The sequence below is a fragment of the Rana temporaria genome, chromosome 12 (assembly GCF_905171775.1).
Source record: "Rana temporaria chromosome 12, aRanTem1.1, whole genome shotgun sequence".
Classification (NCBI taxonomy): domain Eukaryota; kingdom Metazoa; phylum Chordata; class Amphibia; order Anura; family Ranidae; genus Rana; species Rana temporaria.
In genome coordinates, this window is record NC_053500.1 from 41,195,236 (window position 1) to 41,223,044 (window position 27,809).

Below are 27,809 nucleotides of genomic sequence, written 5' to 3' on the forward strand. Positions count from 1 at the left end.
AAGTATACCTACTATAATCTTGTAAGTTGTTAGCACATTGTGGTCATTAAAGTCACATACTGCCACTCTTAGGCTCCATGCACACTGAAGCTGATAAACTGTAGTTTATTTGCGTTTTGGCTTTTTTTTTTAAAAAGCCCATAAACTGCACTCTGTTAGCCTATGTGTCCATGCACATATGTAAGTTTTTTAGTGTTAATGAGTAGTGGAGATTATGGGCTTTTTTCTGAACGTCAGAAATTTGTGTTCAAAGTGTCGTTTTTTGGTAGGGGAAAACGCAAAAATACGCAAAACGCCGAAAAACGCTAATAAACACTCCAAAACGCTGCTCATCCGTATTTTTTTGCGTTTTTTAATCCATTAAAAAAAGAAAAAAAAAAGCTACACTGAAAAACGCTAATAAACGCTATTGCAAAAACGCTAAAAAAAGTTGAAAGGCTCCCTGCAAAGCTACTGGCGTTTTTTATAGCTTTTTTTAGCTTCCAGTGTGCATGGAGCCTAGGATGGCGCTGCTTTTACTTCTTATATATTTTCAAAACAATGGGATAAAGAAATATTCCTGAACTTTGTTTTATCTCCTGGTTACTGTGAAATTGTGTGAATGCATCATTGCAATGCATGTTATCTCAGCTTGCAGAGCTTGGATTCATTGGATGATTTTACCAAAAATGAAAATATTGCAGAATATACAGCCTAATGCTACATAACTGAGCTCCATTTCATGCTGAATAAACTAAATGATTAATGCATCTTAAAGCGGGAGTTCACCCAATTATATATTTTTTTATCTTCTCCCCTTAGATTCCTGCTCGTTTTGTCTAGGGGAATCGGCTAGTTGTTTTAAAATATGATCCGTACTTACCGTTTTCGAGATGCATCTTCTCCGTCGCTTCCGGGTATGGGTCTTCGGTAGCGGGCGTTCCTTCTTGATTGACAGTCTTCCGAGAGGCTTCCGACGGTCGCATCCATCGCGTCACTAGTAGCCGAAAAAAGCCGAACGTCGGTGCGGCTCTATACTGCGCCTGCGCACCGACGTTCGGCTTCTTTCGGAAAATCGTGACGCGAAGGATGCGACCGTCGGAAGCCTCTCGGAAGACTGTCAATCAAAATAGGAACGCCCAGTCCCGCAGCCCATACCCGGAAGCGACGGAGAAGATGCATCTCGTAAACGGTAAGTACGGATCATATTTTAAAACAACTAGCCGATTCCCCTAGACAAAACGAGCATCCATCTAGGGGGAAATAGTGTCCTGTGCGGGTGAACCTCCGCTTTAAATAGAAAACTATCTTTAGATAGATTTTTACTCCAAAAATAAATTTGATATAAATTTGTAAAAAAAAAAAATCAGTGTAAAACAATTACACCTGTCGGATCTTATGGATATCTATGCGTAACTGATTCTATGAATCAGTCGCATAGATAGAAACAGGGATACGACGGCGTATCAGGAGAAACGCCGTCGTATCTCTTTGGTGAATCTGGCCCATAGCTCTGAAGATTCTAGTATATGATTTAACCTACTGCCTTCTGTTCTCAAAACATCTGTGCTGGGGAAATGACACTTCCAATGCAAATTAAAATGTATATTCAACAAGTGCATGTTAAAGTGAATGATTACTGTAACACCTATATGATGTCATGTTCTTTACCATTCATTATTTCCAGAACTGTAATTTATAAACAGATACACTATATTACCAAAAGTATTGGGACACCTGCCTTTACACATGTTTGAATATTTTTCTTCATGTGGCCTTTCATTTCCCATTTGGCCCAAGTCTGAATGTGAAATAATGTACACTATGGCCCGGATTCACAAAGCACTTACGCTGACGTATCTCGAGATACGCCGCGTAAGTGTAACTATGCGCTGTCGTATCTGTGCGCCGTGCCCACAATCTGAGATACAGTACGCCTAAAAATAGGCTTCCTACGACCAACGTAACTTGCCTATGCCGTCGCATCGTGGGCGCATATTTACGCAAGGCGCATTTGCCGCTCCCATTGATTTTCTATGCACATATGCAAATGAGGGAGATACGCCGATTCACAAACGTAGTTGTGCCCGGCGCATTATATACGCAGTTTGCGTAATTCATACCTTCGGCGTAAAGTTATTCCACATATAGGAGGTGCAACTAATGCTAAGGTATGGACCAGGGGACACAGCCGTCGTATTTTACGTTGTTTAGTACGTGAATAGGGCTGGGCGTACGTTACGTTTATGTCGTAGGCAGTGATCCGTCGTATCTTAGGGAGTAGTTCCGACGTGATTCTGCGCATGCGCACAGGGATGCGTCCACGGGACGGCGCATGCGCCGTTCGTTTTAAGTACTTCTATGGCGCTTGGCCCATCATTTGCATGGGGTCACGCCTCATTAGCATGGCTCACGCCCACTTCCACCTACGCTGGCTTATGCTGAGGAAACCCATCGTATCTTTAAGAGCGAGTGGGAGCGAGTGCTTTGTGAATCCACTGCTTGCCTCTGTGCGCTGCGTCGGCGTAGCGTATATTAGATACGCTACGCCCGCATAAATATGCGCCGATGTATGTGAATCTGGGCCATCATTGCCAAAACTATTGGGACGCCTGCCTTTACACGCACATGAACTTTAATGACATCCCAGCCTTAGTCCGTAGGGTTCAATATTGAGTTGGCCCACCCTTTGCAGCTATAACAGCTTCAACTCTTCTGGGAAGGTTGTCCACAAGGTTTAGTGCGTCTATGGGAATGTTTGCCCATACTTCCAGAAGCGTATTTGTGAGGTCAGGCACTGATGTTCGACGAGAAGGTCTAACTCACAGTCTCCGCTCTAATTTATCCCAAAGGTGTTCCAACAGGTTGAAGTCAGGACTATTTGTAGGTCAGTCCACTTCCTTTGCCCCCAAACTCGCTCATTCACACTATATTGCCAGTAGTAATGTAGATTCAGGTGGGTAGGCAGGTGCAGTTAGCTACAATGGCACTAGGTGGCTCTGTTCCAGTATAGTGTCTGGTTACAGCAGATAGTGTCATCAGGTGCTATGCCCCTTTTAGTGAGCCCTTCTGAAATGATGGCATGGGTGAGTCAATGCCCAGGTATAAGCCAGGTTAGAAGGAGCCCTAGTACACTTGGGGCATGGGAGGTAAAGACCCCACACCAGCATGGACAGGGGGATGGGAGAAGTTGACCTGCATCCAGGAAGAGCCATCTGTAGTCTTTCTGTCCCTTGTGGAGGTGGGGGACAGAGTGTATTGCAAAGAACTTTTTTTAGGCCAGGTCAAGAGTTTCCTAAATGAGGCTGCTTCTCTGAAGGGTCCCAGGAGAAGTGTACCTAAGAAGGAGGTGACTACATAGAGTCCAGCCCTGTGAATATTGATGATGAAGGAGAGATTGTTAGGGGGAGATGGCTGCTAAAAGTGCTGTAAATGCTTTCACATGTGACTACTGTGGACCGTCCACTAAATCTGATTGACTGTGCAAGTATCTCTGGAATGTATGTCGATGTGATGTAACTGTTATGCCATTTCCTGACTTCCATCAGTAAAGTGAAGAAAACTAGTTTTATGTGAGGACATTCCTTCCTTGTTATATAAAGGTCAATGTCTGGGAATGTCATGTGGAGTAAGGTGACCAGATTTTTTTAATTAAATCCGGGGACATATTTTTTTCTTACTAGTAATGGCGGCAATCAGCAACTTTCTGCCCATCGCCACCGCCGCCCGCCTGAGGAAGATCACTCCACCAGGGAAGGCAAGGAGATAGGCAGACGGCTGGATGGGACTTGAGCCAAGGCAGAAGAACATGTGAGTGGAGCGGAACGGGCATGCACCTGAAACTGAAGAAATGTTCCCTCCGATCTGATGAGCACATGATCATCAGAAAGGGGCACAGATAATGAAATAAATACACCCCCTTCCAGCCCCCGCAGCTAGTAGGAGCGGTGGAGCGGCGGGGGGGGTGTAATTCAGATTTTTTTGTTTTATTCTGCACTGACTGTCTTTGAAATTGCCCCAGTCCCTGTTCAAATTTAATCCGGGGACAAAACCGGAGACAGACTTGATCTGGGGACAGTGTCCTCAATCCGGGGACTGTCCCTGGAAAACGGGGATGTCTGGGTCACTCTAATGTGGAGTCCTCTGGCACGAAGTGGGACACACTCTGGTGGAGGGTTAGGCCTCAGCAGGAGGGACAGTGTTCTAGAACAGGGGTCTCCAAACTACGGCCCGCGGGCCACATCCGGCCCGCCAGGCCATTTCTTCCGGCCCGCAGCGTGACTCCTTAGTCCACCTGTTAGTTGTGGAATCTGCGCTGCATATTCGCCCCAGGCAATATGCAGCGCAGGTCCCGCAATCCCTCCCGGCATCTCACTGTGTGTGTTGGCTGCTGGGACCACGGCATCCCAGCAGCCAATAAGGTGTTTAGGGCAGACCCGTTGCCGCCTCCCTGCTCCCGCCTCCCGCCTCGCTGTTAACCAGTAACGAGTGTGCAATACCAGCGGGGCGGGAGTCGGGAGATGCAGCAGGTCTGCACAGCCAGTGACGGAGAGTGGAGACGCGCTGGACACATGCAAGGAGGGGGGCTGATACACTTGAGTGGGGGTGGGTTGAATGGCGCTGATGGGGCACAAACATCTGGGGGCTGATGACTCTGATGGGGACACACGTGGAGGGGGTCTTCAGACCGATTTGGACACAAATTTTGGGGGGCTGATGACTCTGCTGGGGACACACGTGGAGGGGGGGTTGTAGACTGATAGGGACACACATTTTGGGGCGCTTATGACTCTGATGGGGACATACATGTGGGGGGGGGGGGGGCTGATGACTGATGGGGACATAAATGTGGGGGGGGGGGGGGCTGATGACTGATGGGACATAAATATATATATATGGGGGGGGGGGGGTGATGACTCTGATGGGGACACAAATATCTGTGGGGTCTGATGGGGACACAAATGTGGGGGGCTGATGATTTTGATGGGGACACAAATATCTGTGGGGTTTGATGGGGACACAAATGTGGGGGTGCTGGTGGCTCTTATGGGGACACAAACATGTGAGGAGGGGGGCTGATGGCTCTAATGGTGACACAAATATGCAGGCGGGGGTGGGCTGTGATGGGGACACAAATGTGCAGGGAGACTCGGATAAATGATGGGGGGGGCTCTAATGGGGACACCAATTTGTGGGGATAGCCTAATGAGTGATGGGGACACAGAAGAATGGGGACACAGATGAATGGGGAGACTGATGGGGACACAGATGAATGCGGAGACTGATGGGGACACAGATGAATGGGGAGACTGATGGGGACACAGATGAATGGGGAGACTGATGGGGACACAGATGAATGCGGAGACTGATGGGGACACAGATGAATGGGGACACAGATGAATGGGAAGACTGATGGGGACACAGATGGATGGGGACACAGATGAATGGGGACACAGATGAATGGGGACACAGATGGATGGGGACACAGATGAATGGGGAGACTGATGGGGACACAGATGAATGGGGAGACTGATGGGGACACAGATGAATGCGGAGACTGATGGGGACACAGATGAATGCGGAGACTGATGGGGACACAGATGAATGGGGACACAGATGAATGGGAAGACTGATGGGGACACAGATGGATGGGGACACAGATGAATGGGGACACAGATGAATGGGGACACAGATGAATGGGGACACAGATGAATGGGGACACAGATGGATGGGGACACAGATAAATGGGGACACAGATAAATGGGGACACAGATGATGGGGTCACAGATGAATGGGGACACAGATGAATGGGGACACAGATGAATGGGGACACAGATGAATGGGGACACAGATGGATGGGGAAACTGATGGGGACACAGATGAATGGGGACACAGATGGATGGGGACACAGATGGATGGGGACACAGATGAATGGGGACACAGATGGATGGGGACACAGATGGATGGGGACACAGATGGATGGGGACACAGATAAATGGGGACACAGATGATGGGGTCACAGATGAATGGGGACACAGATGAATGGGGACACAGATGAATGGGGACACAGATGAATGGGGACACAGATGAATGGGGACGCAGGTGGATGGGGAAACTGATGGGGACACAGATGAATGGGGACACAGATGGATGGGGACACAGATGGATGGGGACACAGATGGATGGGGACACAGATGGATGGGGAGACTGATGGGGACACAGATGAATGGGGAGACTGATGGGGACACAGATGGATGGGGAGACAGATGGATGGGGAGACTGATGGGGACACAGATGAATGGGGACACAAATGAATGGGAAGACTGATGGGGACACAGATGAATGGGGACACAGATGAATGGGAAGACTGATGGGGACACAGATGAATGGGGACACAGATGAATAGGAAGACTGATGGGGACACAGATGATGGTGACACAGATGGATGGGGAGACTGATAGGGACACAGATGAATGGGGAGACTGATAGGGACACAGATGAATGGGGAGACTGATAGGGACACAGATGATGGTGACACAGATGGATGGGGAGACTGATGGGGACACAGATGATGGGGACACAGATGATGGGGACACAGATGATGGGGACACAGGTGGATGGGGACACTGATGGGGACACAGATGAATGGGGACACTGATGGGGACACAGATGAATGGGGAGACTGATGGGGACACAGATGATGGTGACACAGATGGATGGGGAGACTGATGGGGACACAGATGATGGTGACACAGATGATGGGGACACAGGTGGATGGGGACACAGATGATGGTGACACAGATGGATGGGGAGACTGATGGGGACACAGATGATGGGGACACAGATGATGGGGACACAGGTGGATGGGGACACAGATGGATGGGGACACTGATGGGGACACAGATGAATGGGGACACAGATGGATGGGGACACTGATGGGGACACAGATGAATGGGGAGACTGATGGGGACACAGGTGGATGGGGACACAGATGGATGGGGACACAGATGGATGGGGAGACTGATGGATGGGGAGACTGATGGATGGGGAGACTGATGGATGGGGAGACTGATGGGGACACAGATGATGGGGACACAGATAAATGGGGACACAGATGAATGGGAAGACTGATGGGGACACAGATGATGGTGACACGGATGTAAAGCCTCATGCACGCTGGAAGTTTAGCCCCGCTGCATGATGCTCCAGCGTTTAGGTGCCAGCAAAGAATATAGGAGCACCATCCAATCCTGCTGTCAGCAGTAAGTCAAATTCTATTCTATTCTTCTTCTGTGGATTTATTTATAAATTATGTTTCCGGCCCGCGAATATGTGTAAAATATAGAATGTGGCCCTCGAAGTAAAAAGTTTGGAGACCCCTGTTCTAGAAGGACAAGAGCGGTGGTAGGGACTTGTGCTAGTGGCACCAATTCTAGACATTTACAGAGCCCCTCTTACAGGTGATGTTGCAGAACAGCTGCTGAGATAAAAATAATTGTACACATGAAAATTCTATTGTTTTAGTCTTTCTGGATAGATGTGCTGTGAGAGAGACGAAGAGTGGAGCTCAGAAGTACCGCTACGCTTTACTAGACTTTATTAGTCTGTTTGTAGATTCTGAATATAGGACGTCTGGCCTTCATAATCCACCAGTCAAATTTTTTAATGGCTAAGATAAGAAATGGAACGCACCCTTTTTACGCACACTAGGCTGCCACACAATTATACCTTGAAACTGTTATTTTTAAAATTAAGATGAGATTAACCTTGCTGTCAACAGTGTTATACTGAGCTTGTTACATCATAAGGATTAATATTGTGCACCTCTTTCTCAACAAGGAAGACAAATGCTAAGCGTCTAGACCCAATAAACTGCAAAGTGGATTACTGAGACTTGACTTGGAGACAATTTAGGCGCATACTGTGAGTCCCGACACCCTTATTGTTGGCTTCAATGTTTACATCTAGTAAATGCCCAATTTCACGCTTACTCAACATCGCCTTCAACATAATATGAGCCGCTACTGAATTTTGCATATGATAAATTAATTATCACGCACGTACTGAAAAGATTTAAGAATTAGGTAATAGTGGAGCTTCACTTTACAAATCAGATAAAAAAAAAAGGCCAACCTTCAAAAAATATTTAAAACCAAAACTATCTCTCTATCGACAGTAGGCCTCTTCCACACGTGTGGAAGAGTCCGTCGGCTCAGCGGGAGATCTCTCTGCTGAGCCGGCGGATGACAGGTCCCTCTCTGCTCACTGAGCGGGGAGGGGCTTGTGCAGCGCCGCTGTCTCCTATGGAGAGATCTGATAAAAAGATTATGAATACTGCCTAGTAACAGCCAGATAGAAGTGAGTACATTTTTTTTTTTTTTACATTAAAGGCAAGCTGTTAATATAGGGTGACCAGACATCCCCAGTTTCAGGGGACAGTCCCCTGATTGAAGACACTGTCCCCGGACCAAGTCTTCTCCCTGTTTTTGTCCCCAGATTGGATTTAATAGGGGGCAGGGGCAATTTCAAAGACAATCAGTGCAGAATTAAAATAAGAAAAGTTGAATTTCCCACCCCCGCTCTGCCGTGTCTGCTAGCATAGGGGGGGGGGGGGTTGTATTTTTCCCATTATCTGTTCCCCTTTTCTGATGATCATGTGCTGGTCGAAGCGGAGGGAATATTTCTTCAGTTTCGGGTGCATGCCCATTCAGCTTCGCTCGCATGTTCTTCTGCCTTGGCTCAAATCCTGGCCAGCCACCTGCCTATCTCCTTGCCTTCCCTGGTGAAGTGAACTTCCTCCGCTCCCCATCCAGTAGTAGCCGGGGCCCAAAAAGTAAGATTTGAGAGGCTGTGAGGTGGGTGGCGACGGGCAGAGAGTCGCTGATTGTTGCCATTACTAGTAAAGAAAAAATATGTCCCCGGATTTCATTTTAAAAATCTGGTCACCTTATGTTAATAGAAAGTACATTTTTAGGATGGAACTCTGCTTTAAAGCGGGGGTTCACCCTAAAAAAAATTTCTAACATTACATTCAGCTCACTACCGACATTGACAGTATGCAGATATTTTTATTTATTTTTTGCTGCACATACCTCGTATAGCAATTTTCTTAGCCGGCTTCCGGGTAGTGAATCCCGCGGGAGTGGGCGTTCCTATGCAGCAGTTAGTGATTGACATAAGGACAAAAACTCCCCCATCCGTTGCATAAGGAGCATCACGAGTTGCCGAAAGAAGCCGAACATCGAGTCGGCGCTATACGGCGCCTTCGCACCGACGTTCGGCTTCTTTCGGCAACTCGTGACACTCCTTATGCGACGGGTGGGGGAGTTTTTGCCATCACGTCAATCACTAACTGCTGCATAGGAACGCCCACTCCCGCGGGATTCACTACCCGGAAGCCGGCTAAAAAAATAGCTATACGAGGTATGTACAGCAAAAAAAAATATATATCTGCATACTGTCAATGGGGTAGATTCACGTACCTGCGCTTCTTGTTACGGCAGCGCAGCGTATCGTATTTACGCTACACCGCCGTAACTTACAGGAGCAAGTGCAGTATTCACAAAGCACTTGCTCCGTAAGTTACGGCGGCGTAGCGTAAATGGGGCCGGCGTAAGCGCGCGTAATTCAAATGGGGAAGGGGGCGTGTTTTATGCTAATATGTGATGACCTGACGTGACTGACGTGATTTACGAACGGCGCATGCGCCGTCCGTGTACATATCCCAGTGTGCATTGCTTCCAAGTACGGCGCAACAACGTATTGGTTTCGACGTGAACGTAAATTACGTCCAGCCATATTCGTGAACGACTTACGCAAACGACGTAAAAAATTCAAATTTCGAAGCGGGAACGACGTCCATACTTAACATTGGCTGCGCCTCCTAATAGCAGGAGCAACCTTACGCAGAAAAAGCCTTACGCAAACGACGTAAAAAACTACTGCCGGGCGCACGTACGTTTGTGAATCAGCGTATCTAGATAAGTTGCATATTCTACGCCGAAAGCAACGGAAGCACCCCTAGCGGCCAACGTAATATTGCACACAATTCTACGCCGCCGCATTCAAGTTACTTCGGCGGAGGAAGCCTATTTTTTTAGCGTATCTGCCTTTGTGAATCGGCGTAACGATACGCCGGCGCAAAATTCTAATTACGGCGGCGTATCTGGAGATACGCCGCCGTAAATGCTAAGTGAATCTACCCCAATGTCGGTAGTGAGCTGAATGTAATGTTAGAATTTTTTTTTAGGGTGAACCCCCGCTTTAAGTATACTTTAAAAGTACAGGTGCAGAAAATTCTTTAAAGCCACCCAATTAGAATCTTCCTTACATTCTTTACTCCCACTCTACAAAGATGACCCATAGAATTTGATTGGTTGCTGTGGGACAGCTTCTCTTCCCTCCCACCTATAGAATGACACTGTGTACTTTTTATCTTTTGTACTCAAGCTGCTTGGTATCTGTTGGAGAGGGTTTAGTCATTATTGAGGTCAGACTACTTTTTATCGTTTGTAATAATTTAAATAGGTGTTTTGTTTGACGGCTGTTCACATGGTAGGTTTGCATGGGTCCCACCCTTGTTCTAATATTCCACACATGGATTAACACATTTACATTAGCAAGTTATTGCTGGAACTTCAAACATGAAGCCCACGCCTTGTCACTGACACAAACCAGCAAAATATCGGGCTACTCCTGCAGGAAATACTACTGAAACCCGAGAGGAGAAAAACAAAGGCTAAGATGAAAGAACGCCTACCTATTTATAGGACAGAAACGTAACTTTACCACGTTTTTCTTTTAGAAAAATGAAAACTCTTGTGCTTTATGCTGTCCATATACCTGTAACTACTACCTATGGCTGCAAAGCTTTGAATTGTAGCTTGTGTGTGTGGCCACTCTTTTTTATCAGCAAATAACAACTGAGCAGGTTTGAACCTAGAAAGAAATGTCTTGTTTTACTTTATGTATGTTCTGCTGTTAAGGCACAACATTATTTAACCACTTCAGGTCCTCCCTATAGCAGATTTACTGCTACAGGGCGGCACCTCTGTAGCAGATTAGGTTGAAAACGATTTCTCCGACTTGTTCATTCCCCGACTTAGTTGGGGTAGGCGGTACACTTTGGTGGGGGTGGGTAAGCCACGCCTCTGTGACCTTTGACCTCTGGGAACCTGCCTTCTGACCTTTGACCTCTGGGGTAGGTCCCTGTTTTAACTCCTGAATCCTAGCCTTATTCTTCAATGGGAAACCCTAACCCTATCCCCTAACCCTAATCTTGAAAAAGTTGAACCTTAGATTACGAGCATAATCCGTTCCAGGAAAATGCTTGTAATCCAAAGCACTCGCATATCAAAGTGAGTTTCCCCATAGAAGTCAATGGCTATGAGTGATTATGAGTATTTCCGAACGGCTCTGAACTGTTCCGCGTGTCACCAGCTCCCCCGCACCACTGGCCAAATGCGGTACTGCACATCCCATTAGCTTGAATTCTGCTTGTATTGCGAGACAACACTTGCAATCTGAGTCAGGATTAAAAAAAAAAAAGTTGCTCGTTATTCAAGACGCTCGTTAAAGAGGGGGTTCACCCTATAAAAATTTTCTAACACTACATCCAGCCCAGTTCTGCACAGCGGGATTCCCTACCCGGAAGCCGCTGTGAATTCTAACGATAAACGATATCTACGGCGAAAAAAAAAAAAGTTCAGTGTAATTTTATTTGCAGAACTGGGCTGGATGTAGTGTTAGAAATTTTTTATAGGGTGAACCCCCGCTTTAACCGCGTTACTCGTAAACCAAGGTTTCACTGTATATACATGATCTGACACTTCCGGGTAGGGGGCACGTGCATGCGTGCTGCCAACAGCTCGCTTCCACTCTGATTTCACACAGTGGAAGCCGATCAGCGAGTGCCGGATACCCAATCTCTTCTGGCACCTGGCAAGCGTTAGGCAGAGAAACAGAACTGCGATCCGCCTATGTAAACAAGGCAGATCTCCATTCTGTCAGAAGGGAAGGGGTGAAATTGGTGTACCTGCAAAGCAGGGACTAAATTATGTGTCTTCCGTTAGTAAAAGCAACTCACACAGATGCTAGGCACATCTTTAATCCTTTGATAGCCCCTGATATTAACCCCTTTTCAGCCAGTGTCATTAGTACAGTGACAGTGCATATTTTTAGCACTGATCACTGTAATAGTGTCACTGGTCACTGTGTCAAAGGTGTCAGTTAGTGTCAGAATGTCCGCCGCAATATCACAGTACCACCATAAGTCACTGATCTCCACCATTACTAGAAAAACGCATAAAAAAATCCCATAGTGTGTAGATGCTATAGCTTTTGTGCAAACCAATCAGTATAAGCTTACTGGGATTTATTTTACCAAAAATATGTAGCAGAATACATATTGGCCTAAATTTATGGAGAAGTCTGATTCCAAATTTTCTATTGGATATGTTTTCAGAAAGTAAACAATATAGGGCCAGATTCACAGCGGAGATACGACGGAATATCTCAGATACTCCGTCGTATCTCTCAGAGTATCTATGCGACTGATTCATAGAATCAGTTACGCATAGATAGCCCTTAGATCCGACAGGTGTAATTGTTTTACACTGTCGGATCTTAGGATGCAGTACCGCGACCGCCGCTGGGGGGAGTTTGCGTCGTAAACCAGCGTCGGGTATGCAAATTAGGAGTTACGGCCATCCACGACGGTTTTTCGCGTTCGCTACGTCGACGCTAGTCTAGTTTCCCGTCGCAAAGTTAGTTGTCGTTTTGGGTGCCTTAACTTTAGACAGCAAACGTATTGCTGTCTAAAGTATGGCCGTCGTTCCCGCGTCGAAATTTAAAAATTCACGTCGTTTGCGTAAGCCGTCCGGGAATACGGAATTACGCTACGCGCGTCGCCGTTGGAAAAAATGACGTCGCTTCGCACAAAGCACGGCAGGAGTTACGAAACGGAGCATGCGCAGTAGGTCCGGCGCGCACACGCCCATTTAAATTACGCGGGCTTACGCCGGAGGCCGCCGGCGTAGTTTTCATCGCAAGTGCTTTGTGAATCAGGCACTTGCGATGAAAACTTGCGGCGGTGTAACGTATCTACGATACGTTACGCCGCTGCACTTCTACCTGAATCTGGCCCATAGTTTTTTTTTTTCATATTGACGTTTTTTTTTTGTTTTGTTTATAGTGTAAAAAATAAAAAACCTTTTTGTCACAGTAATTAATAGTTCCTTGTATGTTTTGGATTGTTTGATTGCACACTGTCACCTTATTGTTATTTTGTAATTTGCTGGTTACATAGTAGCAAGCGCTGTTAATCACAAAGCATTTTTATCTGTTTCATTTACTTTTTAAACCAACATAACAAAATGCTTTCAATTATATACTTTGCAAACCAAAAGGGATCAAATAAGAGGGTTTACATACACGTTAAAATAAACTGAATAAGTGATCTTTCTGATTTAAAAACTGTGGCTAGATTGAATTAGTAACTTATTGACTGCTATCCCTTGTTGTTTGGATTTTTTTTAAGATTGAATTAATTCTTGTTTTCTCGCTCTGTTTACAGCTCCTCACTGGACATACAAACGATGCCAAGCTAACACTTCAGATGGAAAATGCCAAGCTGGCCTTAGATGACTTCAAACGCAAGTATGTCCATATAAAAAGACCTATGTGGTAGCTCTGCTTAAGAAAAAAAACTCCTAATTGAATACATATATGTCCATATAGAACTATAAAAGAACAAACTTCATAATAAAGTGTAGACATGTGCATTCGTTTTCATCCGAATGCATTTTCGTCCAAATTTGGGGTATTTTCGTTATCGTTTTAACAAACGATAACGAATGTGCAGAGTTTGAAAAACGAGAGATCCGACATAAACAAATGCTTTATTTTAGTTTTTGTTGCAGTTGAATGTGCCTAACCTTAGCTCTATTAGTCCAAGATTATTCTACTTAGAGAGACATTATAGAGACAATAGCAAAAAAGGTTGAATGTGCCTAATCTAACTCTATTAGCTGGATTCAGGTAGGGCGGCTTACTTTTGAGGCGGCGTAGCGTATCGCATATACGCTACGCCGCCGTAAGTCAGAGAGGCAAGTGCTGTATTCACAAAGCACTTGCCTCCTAAGTTACGGTGGCGTAGCGTAAATGGGCCGGCGTAAGCGCGCCTAATTCAAATGAGGATGAGGGGGGCGTGCTTTATGTTAATTACTGGTGACCCGACGTGATTGACGTTCTTAACGAACGGCGCATGCGCCGTCCATGGACATATCCCAGTGTCCATTGCTCCAAAGTACGCCGCAAGGACGTATTGGTTTCGACGTGAGCGTAAATTACGTCCAGCCCAATTCATGGACGACTTACGCAAACTACGTAAATTTTTCACATTTTGACGCGGGAACGACGGCCATACTTAACATTGGCTAGGCCAGCTATTTGTTCGACTAACTTTACGCCGGAAAACGCCTTACGTAAACGGCGTATCTTTACTGCGACGGGCAAGCGTACGTTCCTGAATCAGCGTTTACGCCCCTAGCGGCCGGCAGAACTAGCCAGCTAAGATACGACGGCACAGGCCGTCGTATCTTAGCTATGTTTAAGTGTATCTCAGTTTGAGAATACACTTAAACATACGACGGCTTAGATTCCGAGTTACGACGGCGTATCTACTGATACGCGGGCGTAACTCTTTGTGAATCTAGCTATATTAGTCTAAGATTATTCGACATAGAGAGAAAAGATTCGACATGAAGATTCGATGACGCAGTCGTTGCGAGCGGACATTTTATGGTCAAATGCTCTGCCCATAGGCTATAGAACAATTCTAAAGTTGGTTGACTAGTAATAATAATTAATAAATATAATTAATACTAGTTATACAACATTAAAATTCTACTATAGATTGTAGGCGGAACATTCGACCGGAAATGTATGATTGCGGCGTCGTACAGTTTAGCTGCTCCGTCGAATCTTCTTAGAACATTTAACAGACACCATAAGCCTTCAATGACAGATTCGACCTTAATTATTTCTGATTTTCGGACGAATGCATTTTTTAACGAAACAAAACAAAATAAATAAAAACGAATTTCGGGAGTAACTAAATAAATGTATTTTTTGGATGAAAACGAAATTCCGAAAAAAAAAAAATTCAGTGTGCAAATGTCTAATAAAGTGCAAGTGCCACTGTACATATTAAAGAAAAGTGTAAAGTGCACACAATGTAAAAAGCCCAGTTATACGAATTACAGAAAATCTTCTTATGAACAGTGCTCTAAGTAGTATCTAATTATGAGCCGTGCTTCACAAACACACAATGTGACCCAACTCCGTGACATGTGCCCCCTTCACCAAGTGCAATGCAGGATCACCTCCATCAAATGAGCCCCTCCATCAAGTGGTCAAATGGGCTTAAAAGATATTAGCTGATAATCTTGTTCCTTTAGACACTGTGCGATTCCCCATCAGGGGTGGCTCCACATTGGTCACAGGGAACTCCAGAATAACATGGAAAGAAAAAAGTGCTTCCAGTAGTGCAGTACCTAGGTGTAAGACTGAACAAACCTCCCTACCCCAGCTTCATACAATGCACTCACATTTATTGAATACAAACATAGCATATAACAAAATACAGCAGATCTCACATATGGCATAGATAATCCCACCGCCAGGCTCCACCTCTACGCGTTACGCCACTATCCCTATGGCTTCATCTGAAGGATGTTAAAATGGTTTGCTAACCCACCAATGTAATTTTTCATAATCCTCTCTGTGTTTTACTTTAATTGCCCCCTATGACTATGCTAAATAAAAAAAATGCTGAAAATACGTTTACAGAGTGCTGATCTGCGCTCATTTACCCGCCACTTCTCTACTCTCTTGGCCCGACAGATGCAGTGGGTCACTGATGTCAGTCAGGAGGGGAGGAGGAGAGATACAGCCCTGCCCGCTGCATCTGTCAGCCGAGAGAGGAGAGAAGCCGCGGGTCAATGAACGCGCTGTAAACAAGGTATCTGCAGCATTATTTTCATAAAGCACGGTCAAAGGGTGCCATTACAGTAAAAAACTGATGATTATATGAAAAATAAACAGTAATTTGAGCATCAGGACGGGAAGGGGTGGCACGGACACACAGCTGTCAGGCAGAGAGGGGAGGGGCAGAGGAGGGGGAGAGCACACAGGAGACAGATAGCAGGGCTGCGGATGACGAAGGCACGTACACTGACTCCAGTGTCAGAGCTTGGCAGCCATTATATATCGGAGTCTGCGTATAGGGGGAGGGTAGAAACTGGCAGGATCAGGTGATACAGGGGTCAAATTACACAGCACAAAGACTGTGCTGTATAACATGCTTTAAGGGAACAGGATCTTTATTTTTATTTTCTGGGTTAACAAACACTTTAACTATAGTTGAAAACAATAAAAAAAAAACTGCACACTGACCTAGTGCATTACCAACATAACCATTTTTATTCAAACGTAAAATGTAATCTACTTAGAAACTCTTGGCAAGCAAAGGCAAATACAATGTTGCCAATAAAACTACCCCAAGATCCACAGTCCTCAGTCAGTGGTATGGAAAACCCCCATAGCATCCAAAGGCTAACATGTTTCGAGGGTCGAGCCCTCTTCATCAGAGCCAAATTGGGTATGAATGATTTCACATTATCCTTCAATCCTTCATACCCAAGTGAACTATTAGCCCAAATAAACGCCACCTTCATACCTTTAATGAGGGGGAGGGGTTAAGAGGTGGAACACCTGTCACATGAGCCAATTCATAAATAGTAATAAATATAAAATGATATATATAAAGAGATACATAAATAAATATACAATTCATAATTCATAGTACATGGTAATCATATATCATTGTTAGTCATAGTGATAGCTATCCCATAAACAATAGGGGATTATCTTTTAATTTCTGCCCTCTACTACTGCTATTCTGGTATCAGGAGACAGCTTTCTCTCCTCAACAAGGAATGTAATAGTAACTGGATGCTGTTCCAACCTGTGCCTGTGTATCGTCCGTATACCACAGCCAGGGCTTCCCCAAGGGGACTGGTACCGGTGCTGCTATGCCTACTGGCCTATCTTTCTAAAACATATATTTTTATATGGGAATAAAATTGTAGATATACTGTAAGAACATATAGAAAAACTAAAGTTGTAATACCACTTAAAATTAAAATCACTCTAATCATAATTAATCAGAATGCATTCAAACAATGATATACCGGTACTCTGGAATCCTGGAAGACAAGCTTGAGAGTGCACAGCAATACACTGCTTCTAAGCTCCCATGTGTTGCTTCTAAGCTCTTATTGTACCAGATGCAGGGAGCATGCACATGTGTGGATCAGGCAGTGGAGCAAGGTTCACAAAGTCACAAAGAAGATGGCGGACCTCAATGGTATTACTATAGTGTTTCACCCAGATAAAGGGAGAGGTCTAAGGAGTCAAGGACGATCATAAAAATAAGGTGCAAATTAAAGTTTGAGGGCTTTGAAGGACATTCAGATCCATACATAGTTTTCTACAGACCTGAATGCAGCAGTACACCCGCGATTGCTCGTTACAGAGCGAGAACCTGGGAGCTGTGTGTGTAAACACACAGCTCCCGGTCCTGTCAGGGGAGAAATGCCTGACCGTCTGTTCATACAATGTATGAACAGCGATCAGTAATTTCCGCTAGTGAGTCCACCCCCCTACAGTTAGAACACACCCAGGGAACATACTTAACCCCTTCCCCGTCCCCTAGTGTTAACCCCTTCCCTGCCAGTGGCATTTTTATAGTAATCAATGCATTTTTATAGCACTGATCGCTATAAAAATGCCGATGGTCCCAAAAATGTGTCAAAAGTGTCCGAAGTGTCCGCCGTATTGTCGCAGTACTGAAAAAAAATCGCTGATCGCTGCCATTACTAGTAAAACAAATTATTAATAAAAATGCCATAAAACTACCCCCTATTTTGTAAACGCTATAACTTTTGCGCAAACCAAATAAAAAAAAGCTTATTGCGATATGTAGAAGAATACGTATCGGCCTAAACTGAGGATTTTTTTTTTATATATATATATATTTTTGGGGGATATTTATTATGGTAAAAAGTTGAAAATATAACTTTTTTTCAAAATTGTCGCTCTATTTTTGTTTATAGCGCAAAAACTAAAAACCGCAGAGGTGATCAAATACCACCAAAAGAAAGCTCTATTTGTGGGGGAAAAATGAATTTTGTTTGGGAGCCATGTCGCATGACCGCGCAATTGTCAGTTAAAGCGACGCAGTGCCGAATCGCAAAAAGTGCTCTGGTCTTTGACCAGCAATATGGTCCGGTGCTTAAGTAGTTAATTACATTTAAATAGGCAAAAAAGGGACATCAATTTTCTAAATCAATAAGCTTAGAAGATGGACCATTGGGGAATCCTCATCTCCAGCCAAGTTCCACTATAAGGAATGTTGCACTTCTGTACCGAATGTAGCACAGTGCTCATAAATGATCTCATGTTTAGAGGGGACACCAATTCCTGGAAATGATGTGTTATTGTGTGGATATATAAGAGTCAAAGCTTGTCATTTCTTTCATGATGCTTCACCTTCCTATGTCCTTCTTGACCCACCCATATTTCTGATTTTACTGGTTATCTTAGTAACGATTGTGATGTGTGCAGAACAAAATGGTTATTGGAAGCATCCTGTAACACTTCTACAAAGTGTAGCTCACAGCAGCTTCAGGAGGCAAGCTGTGGATTCTTGATGGGCTGACCATGTTTAGTCCTGTCCGCACAACAAAGAAAGCCGAAATTAGAAGTCTATTCAATATAGTCTTTTAGAAATAATTACTTCTCTGCATTTTAGTTCTGGGTCAGTGACTTGAAGTACTGAGTTAGTTATAAGAAAAAAAAAGCATTTCACCAGTGAAAGTGCATGAACAATTATTCTTTGCAAATGAGGCAAAAAAACTAATGTTATTAGGCAGTTTTCTGTTATGCGTTTCATTGCTTTCAAGCAGAAAATGCTACATTTGGCCACTAGATTGTGCTAAGTATCAAAAGAAATTATAATACTATTATACTTCTCGCAATCTAGTGGTATAATGTGGTATTTTCTCAAGACAGGTTTCTTTTAAAGGGTCTGTGCACCCATAACTGATATTTCCGTTTCCAACATGGCAGCATACATGTGATATAGCTCCCCTATATCCACCCACAGGACCTGTTTAAATCTATAAAAGGAAAGCTAGAGCAACCTTCCCCATTCTCCCATTATTGTCCTCAAAATTCAACACCTGCAAGACTGTGATGTTGTGATTACCGTCATTATCGGCGTATACCGCGCACTTTTTTGCCCTGAAAATCAGGGCAAAATCGTGGGTGCGCGGTATACGCCGATACCCGCTTTCCCGCGCCGAGTTTGAATACTGCGCCGACATATGCAGAGCGCAGTACACTCGGGTATAGTCGGGCAGTCTCGGCTCCTTCCGCGCTCACGTCCTGGACGTACAGGACGTCAGCGCGAGAGTTGCCGAGCCTGCCCGACAATACACGAGTGTACTGCGCTCTGTATATGTCGGCGCAGTATTCAAACTCGGCGCGGGAAACGAGCGGGGAGGACGCGAGGACGCCGCAGAAGGACGCCGGACCCGACGAAGAGGACACCCGAAGCCGCAGACGGACGCCGGACCCAACGAAGAGGACACCCGAAGCCGCAGAAGGACGCCGGACACGACGAAGAGGACACCCGAAGCCGCAGACGGACGCCGGACCCGACGAGGCCGCAGATGGACGCCGCGCAAGACACCAAAACTGTAAGTACAAAAAAAAACGTTTTTTTCCACAGGATTCGGGGCAACTTTAGGGGTGCGCGGTATACGCGGGAGTGCGTTATACCGCGATAAATATAATCCCTACCTGCCGACTGAGTCAGAGTCAATCTGGTTTCACCCTCTCCAAGGCGCAGTCCCACATCGTAGGTTGCTAAATGCACCAACAAGGTGGGGAGACCCTTTTGGTGGTCCTTTGGGGCGGAGGAGTTCTCTAACTAGAGATGTCAGAACCTCATGTGGTGCAGCTAAGCTGGTTTTGGTTGCTGGAGTCCATGCTGCATGTGTTGCTCGGCACACCCGAGCGGAATCCTGGTGCTGGAGTTAGTTCTGCATTTTCTTTCCTCCCACAGGTTTGCGCTATCCTTTTTTGTTTTTTCTCCCTTGCCTCTACCTTCATTAGGCTTCGTTATTTTTCCTTTGTGGGAGCAATTTGTTTGTTTTTTCCTGTCTGCGTTTTTTTTTCTTTCACCTGTGGCTTTACCTGTGACTGGCGTGCGTGCACAATCTGGTCCAGATTTTGTGGCTGTTTCCAGTCTCCGGGCCAGCTATGGTGCCCACGCATGCACTGTGCACAAGCTGGATGTACCAAGTGTCTAAAATGCCTATCTTCAAGCCTCTTGCTAGTTTAAATCCTCCGGGAGCCCATTTGTGTTTCCTTTAACCACTTCCCGCCTGGTCAATGGACAATTGACGTCCGGGAGGTGGTTGTGAAATCCTGACTGGACGTCTATTAAAGTCCTGCAGGATTTCATGCCGGCGCGCACCCGTGGGGGTGCGCAGCGCGGCGATCTGTGATGTGGGGTGTCAGTCTGACACCCTGCATCTCCGATCTCGGGGGAGTGTGGAGTGTCGTGCTCGCCCCCTCCCTTGGACTACAGGAGAGTCGGGATGCCCACTAACACACAGCTCCTTTCTCTATCTGCAAAGTAGAGAGCGTCCTGACTCTCCTGTAGTCCAAGGAAGGGGGCGAGCACGACACTCCACACCAGGGAGAAAGCCTTGCATTACTGTGTGTAGTTACAGGCAGAAGAACAGGAAGTGAGGATTTCTCAGAAGAAATAAGGACATTTAAAAGCAAAATCGAAGGATGAGGTAAGTGAAGGAGGACTGCACTGAGGTAAAGGAAGATCCTTCAGTGGAGTCAGTGGTTTAAAATTATAATAATAGAGATCTATAGTGGATCATTTGATTCTGATGCAGAGATTTTGGCATAGGTTTTTCTGGTCCTTAAATTTTTAGGTGAATTTCTTTGCATAACATTTTTGGCTGCATTGAGCTGTTAGTCGCTCCAGCTCTTATTCAAAGGAGTTGTAAGGGTTAAAAAATGTTTTAAAAAAATAACAAACATACCATACTTACCTCCACTGTGCAGTTTGTTTTGCAGAGTGGCCCCGCTCCTCGTCTTCTGGGGTCCCTCGGCTCCTCCCCGCAAGAGCTAACCCCCTTCTGGGATGTGCTCTCCCAAGGGGGTTACCTTGCGGGCGCGCCCCTGTGTGATACAGTGGCAGCCATAGCGGCCAAGTGTATCACTCGGCCCGCACGTATCATTGATTTGATTGACAGCAGCGGGAGCCAATGGCTGCCCTGCTATCAATCTCCAATGAAGAGCAGCCCTTAAGCTGGGGGAAAGCATCGCGGGATCGCGCCCACAGAGTTTCGTTGCTCAGGTAAGTAAAACAGGGGGGGGGGGGCCCGAGAGTGCAGCTGTTTTTATGACAATTATAGAGATAAGTCAGATGACAAACTGCATTTTGATTCTTCAGTGGTGTTCGAGGCCTTAAAAGGGCTCATGTTCAGGAATTTTTCCCATAGAGCATAAAAATTGGGCATATTCCAGCACCCAGGAGGCACAGGTGCCAGCAGTCCTGCCAAAATAAATGACAGTAAAAAATATATGGCGTCTGAACTCTGTATGCTGTTCCTAGTGGTAATCACCTTTAGGGCCATGTGTGGTTCAGCCCACCATTGATCTTGACAGGGTTGCTGGCAGCGGGCTTTACACTGAACCTATGCCTCGCATATGTAGGAAAACACCTGTACGTTTGTGTACATGAACTCTAATGCCGCATACACACGATCGGAAATTCAGACAAGAAAAACGTGAATTTTTTTCGACTGAATTTTGGCTCAAACTTGTGTTGCATAAACACGGTCACATGAAATTCTGACCGTCAAGAACGCGGTGAGGTACAACACTATGACGAGCCAAGAAAAATTAAGTTCAATGTTCCCAAGCATGCGTTGACTTGATTCAGAGCCTGCGTAGGATTTTTCTCCATCGGAATTGCATACGGACGATCGGAATTTCCGACAAGAACTTTTGTCGGAATTTCCGATCGTGTGTACACGGCATAACACAACTGTCTGAAAATCCCTCTGAAGCCTCGTACACACGATAGGTTAACCAGAGGACAACGGTCTGAAGGACTGTTGTCCAAGGTTAACCGATGGAGCTGACTGGTGGTCCGTCACGCCTACACACCATAGGTTAAATAACCGATCGTGTCAGAACGCGGTGACGTAAAACACGATGTGCTGAAAAAAACGAAGTTCAATGCTTCCAAGCATGCGTCGACTTGATTCTGAGCATGCGTGGATTTTTAACCGATGGTTGTGCCTACTAACGATCGGTTTTGTCCTATCGGTTACCAATCCATAGGTTCATTTTAAAGAAAGTTGGCTGTTTTTTAACCTATGGATAAATAACCTATGGGGCCCACACACGATCGGTTTTGACCGATGAAAACGGTCCTTCAGACCGTTGTCCTCTGGTTAACCTATCGTGTGTACGAGGCCTTATTGGTGTTTGTGTCTCTGCTAGGGAGATTCAATCTCTCTGATTCTCCTGGTGACCACCCAAAAGTCACGAAAAACCCCAAATTTGACATCAGAAAAAAAAAAAATTCAGAAGAAGTCTTCCAATGGGAACACCCATACTGGTGACAACTGGATGCACTTCCACTTTTCCGCTCAATTCTTGTTGTGCCACTGAAACCGAAAGTAATGGGGGCACAGACAGCAGAAAAAAAAAACATTCCCTATGCTGTCCAGAACTAGACAAAAGTTTTGGATCTTTGGGCCAGATTCACAAATAATTGCGGCGGCATAACGTATCGTTGATACGTTACACCGCCGCAAGTTTTCATCGCAAGTGCCTGATTCACCAAGCACTTGCGATGAAAACCTACGCTGGCGGCCTCCGGCGTAAGGCGGGCCAATTTAAATGGGCGTGTGCCATTTAAATTAGGCGCGGGCCCGCTCCGGACCTACCGCGCATGCTCCGTTTCCGAACTCCCGCCGTGCTTTGCGCGCCGTGACGTAATGTTTTCGAACGGCGACGCGCATAGCGTAATTCCGTATTCCCGGACGGCTTACGCAAACGACATTGATTTTTAAATTTCGACGCGGGAACGGCGGCCATACTTTAGACAGCAATACACTTGCTGACTAAAGTTAAGGCACCAAAAAAAAAGTGTAACTTTGCGACGGGAAACTAGACTAGCGGCGACGTAGCGAACGCGAAAAACCGTTGTGGATCGCCGTAACTGCTAATTTGCATACCCGACGCTGGTTTACGACGCAAACTCCCCCCAGCGGCGGCCGCGGTATTGCATCTTAAGATCCCACAGTGTAAAACAATTACACCTGTCGGATCTTCTGGCTATCTATGCGTAACTGATTCTATGAATCAGTCGCATAGATAGAACAACAGATACGACGGCGTATCAGGAGATACTATTATTGACACTTACTGTATTCACCTAGCACTAGTTGATATTAGCGCTATCTTTTATTCATTTCATACAATTTTGGTTTGGTTCACCTTTTTGATACGCAGCTCTTATTATTTGATGTTTTTTGCTGGGTTTTTTCCGATTTTGTTTTTTATATGGTAGCGCAGTAATACTACTCTTTTACGTATCAGGAGATACGCCGTCGTATCTGCTTTGTGAATCTGGCCCTATGTTATTATTTGTTTTCTCACCTTTATGACTTCTTTATTTTTTTTTACTAAGTATTTCCGCCATATGCAAGTTTTAAGTGACCCTGTGGTGCAGTTAAAAAATTGTTGATTTGTGGTTTCAGATATGAAACAGAAAAAGCATTTCGTGCAGCCTTGGAGACGGACTTGGAGGGCCTGCGCAAAGTGATGGATAACCTCACCATTGTCCGGACAGACCTGGAGATGGAGGTGGAGGGAAGCAGGAAACAGTTGATCTACATGAGGAAGAGACACGAGGAGGTACTGTTATGTCCATTCACTGCATAATATTTGTACTATCCAGAAGACATGGACGGCTCTAAGTATAGCATTGTACCAGTAGGGACATCTCAATTAAACAAAACAGGACAGGACAAACAATGTATCACTTTGGTTTCCCAGTCTGAAGAATAGCTTAGACTAATAAGCCATATACTAAGATAATTGTTCTGCATACAATATGTCTGGTTTTATTAGCTGTCATGTTTAACTGGATATGGGCAGAGAACCAGGCGTACCAACTAACAATAGATTAATTGTACATCGCAGACACAATGATAATGAAAAAGAATGAAGAGGTTTCTTAAAATACGAGCAAGGGAACCAAGCCTGTATACAAAGAACCATACCAGATCATGTGACTCCTTTGTGGCCCAGCAACCTAGTGCTTTGGAATGCATACGGATCTGCCAGGGCATGAACCATTAACCACATCACTGTAGATAAAATAGATGGATTATACAAGAAAATGTAGAGATGAAGTGATATTTTATATTGGTTAACTGAGAAGACTAATGCCACGTACACACGATCCGACATTCCGACAACAAAACCGTGTTTTTTTTTCCACCGGATGTTGGCTCAAATTTGTCTTGCATACACACGGTCGCACAAATATTGTCAGAAATTCCGATCGCCAAGAAAGCGGTCACGTACCACACGTACGACTGCACTATAAAGGGGAAGTTCAGTACCAAGTGCGCCACCCTTTGGGCTCCTTCTGCTTATCTTGTGTTACCGTGTTTCCCCGAAAATAAAACTGGGTCTTATATTAATTTTGCCTACAAAAAACACACTAGGGCTTACTTTCAGGGGATGTCTTATTTATTTACGGCATGTAAAATGGCGATCTTAAAAGTGGTTGTATATATATATTCTGTTCCTTTAAAGCACAGTGCTTGTGCTTGGTGCTGTGTAATTTTACCCCTTGTTCTAAAAATTCTGGATTAAATCAATAAAATATTCCTGTGACATCATTTTGACATCATTAAACAAAAAAACATCTGGCTTAAAATTATGTCATACGGTACTGGTATAAGTGTGGCAGTGTGTCTCCCTTTGCAACAGTTTTCGGAAATACGGTACCTTTCTACGGTAACAGATCCCCTGGGCCCGCTCGTGATCTTCTCTTCTCCTCTCTGAGATCCCTGCTGACGTCAGCCCACTCCGAGCTCTGAGGAGAGAGGGGCCCCAGACGTCAGTCAGATGGAGGGAAGAGTCGAGATCCTGCTGACGTCAGCCCGCTCTGAGCTCTGAAGAGCAAAGGGCTGCAGATGTCAGCCGGGAGGAGAGAAAGAATCCTCCGGCAGAGCAGTGGCTGTAAATATGGGATTACCGTATTAAATGCAGTTACAAAGGGAGACACACACTGCACCATATACAAATTTTACAGTTTTTTAATGAACGTAACTAGGGCTTATTTTCGGGGTAGGGCTTATAATGCAGCCCTCCATGATAATCAGGCTAGGTCTTATTTTCGGGGTAGGGCTTATTTTCGGGGAAATACGGTGGTAGAAGTTTGGTGAGAGACGATTCGCGCTTTTCAGCCTCATGCTTTTCAGTCCGTTACAGCGTGACAAATGTGCTCTCTCCATTACGAACGCTAGTTTTACCAGACCGAGCCCTTCTGTCTCGTACTTGATGCGTGGAATTGTGTGCGTCGGAATTGACCACACACGATCGGAATTTACGAGAACGGATTTTGTTGTCGGAAAATTTGAAAACCAGCTGTCAAATTTTTGTTGTCGGAAATTCCGGCAGCAAATGTCCGATGGAGCCTACACACGGTCGGAAATTCCCACAAAAAGCTCCCATCGAACATTTGTTGTTGGACATTCTGATCGTGTGTACGTGGCATTAGACTGGAAGATTTCAGGACAGCTTAGTTCTCTACATAAGGGAATGTATATAGAGTTGTGGCACCTTTTTCTAGGAAAGCAGTAGGTGTGCGGCATTGTTGTTATTGTTATAAAATTGTTCAGATATTAATACAAAGAATGGTTTTAATGTAGAGTTTGCCAAACCTGGGGACCCTATAATTTTGCCCCAGAAACCCACGACAAACATGCATCACTACTTGATCACGCTCCTGTATCTCACAGTAAATTGCCTAGCATAAGATGCACCTATATGCAAATACTTGGTCTGATTGTTGGGCAGATTATAGACCTAATCATAAGAGAAGACAATAATTAGGTGCTACATATGAACTGGTTACCTTTGCTTGGGTAATGTGTGGGTGGGATGGTTGAATCAGGGGCCACATCTACACATGAAACCAGTTCTATGTTCCTCTGCAGTCCAGTTTTATGGCCATCTGAAGTCCAGTTGTAAGGTTCCCTGCAGTTCAGTTGAATGTTCCCTTGCAGTTCAGTTGTATGGTTCATTGCAGTCCAAATATATGGTGCCCTGCAGTCCCCTTCTAGTTATGCAATTCTTTGTTGTGTGTGACTAAAAACATTCATGTGTTTCTTGATGGTAAGTTGAGTTTTAAGATGGGCATTCAAATGCTTCAATTGTGTAACTGGATTAAAATGCCAACTAGTCATCAGGCACCTACAATCCTGGGTGAATTGGATGATCTGTCAACTGGAGTTACACATGGCCTACTTACTCTTGGTAAGTTCCTTAGGTAGGAGGAACATTTTTGAATGTTTTTCTTCATGTGAACCTTCATTTCCCAGTTGACCCAAGTCTGAATGTGGAATAATGTACACTATTAGCTAGATTCACAGAGAGTTACGGCGGCGTATCAGTAGATACGCCGTCGTAACTCTGAATCTACGCCGTCGTAAATTTAAGCGTATTCTGGAAACCAGATACGCTTAAATTAGGCTAAGATACGAGCGGCGTAAGTCTCCTACGCCGTCGTATCTTAGGGTGTATATTTACACTGGCCGCTAGGTGGCGCTTCCGTTGTTTGCAGCGTCGAATATGCAAATGAGCAAGATACGCCGATTCACGAACGTACATGCGCCCGTCGCATTTGGTTCCGCCGTTTTTCGTTAGAGATACGCCAGCGTAAAGATAAAGCTGCTCCCTAGGTGGCGCAGCCCATGCAAGGTATGGACGTCGGAACAGGCCTATCTTTTTACGATGTTTGCGTAAGTCGTACGCGAATATGGCTGTGCGTAAGCTACGTTCACGTCATAGGCAGTGTTTGACGTATCTTAGGCATTCTATCCGACGCATGCTGACTGGGATATGTCCACGACTGGCGCATGCACCGTTCATTAAAAACGTCAATCACGTCGGGTCACTAGTCATTAACATAAAACACGCCCCCCAGTTCATCATTTGATTTAGGCACGCTTACGCCGGCCCATTTACGCTACGCCGCCGTAACTTAGGAGGCAAGTGCTTTGTGAATACAGCACTTGCCTCTCTGACTTTCGGCGGCGTAGCGTATATGCGATACGCTACGCCGCCTCAAAATTAAGCCAGTGTATCTGAATCTGGCTATATATTGCCAAAAGTATTGGGACACCTGCCTTTACACGCACGTGAACTTTAATGGCATCCCAATTTTAGCCTGTAGGGTTCAATATTGAGTTGGCCCACCCTTTGCAGTTATAACAGCTTCAACTCTTCTGGGAAGCCTGTCCACAAGGTTTAGGAGTGTGTCTATGGTGATGTTTGGCCATTCTTCCAGAAGCGCATTTGTGAGGCTAGGCACTGATGTTAGACGAAAAGGCCTGGCTCGCAGTCTCTGCTCTAATTCATCCGAA

General features: G+C 45.2%; 1 protein-coding gene across 1 annotated transcript in view; it reads left to right on the forward strand.

Annotated features, from left to right (window-relative positions):
- Positions 1-27,809, forward strand: part of LOC120919059 (keratin, type I cytoskeletal 19-like) — an 88,468-nt gene that overhangs the window by 33,557 nt on the left and 27,102 nt on the right. Inside the window, exons 2-3 of the mRNA XM_040331026.1 lie at positions 13,553-13,635; positions 23,907-24,063. Coding sequence (XP_040186960.1) covers positions 13,553-13,635; positions 23,907-24,063 — 240 coding nt within the window. The remainder of the gene's footprint in view (positions 1-13,552; positions 13,636-23,906; positions 24,064-27,809) is intronic.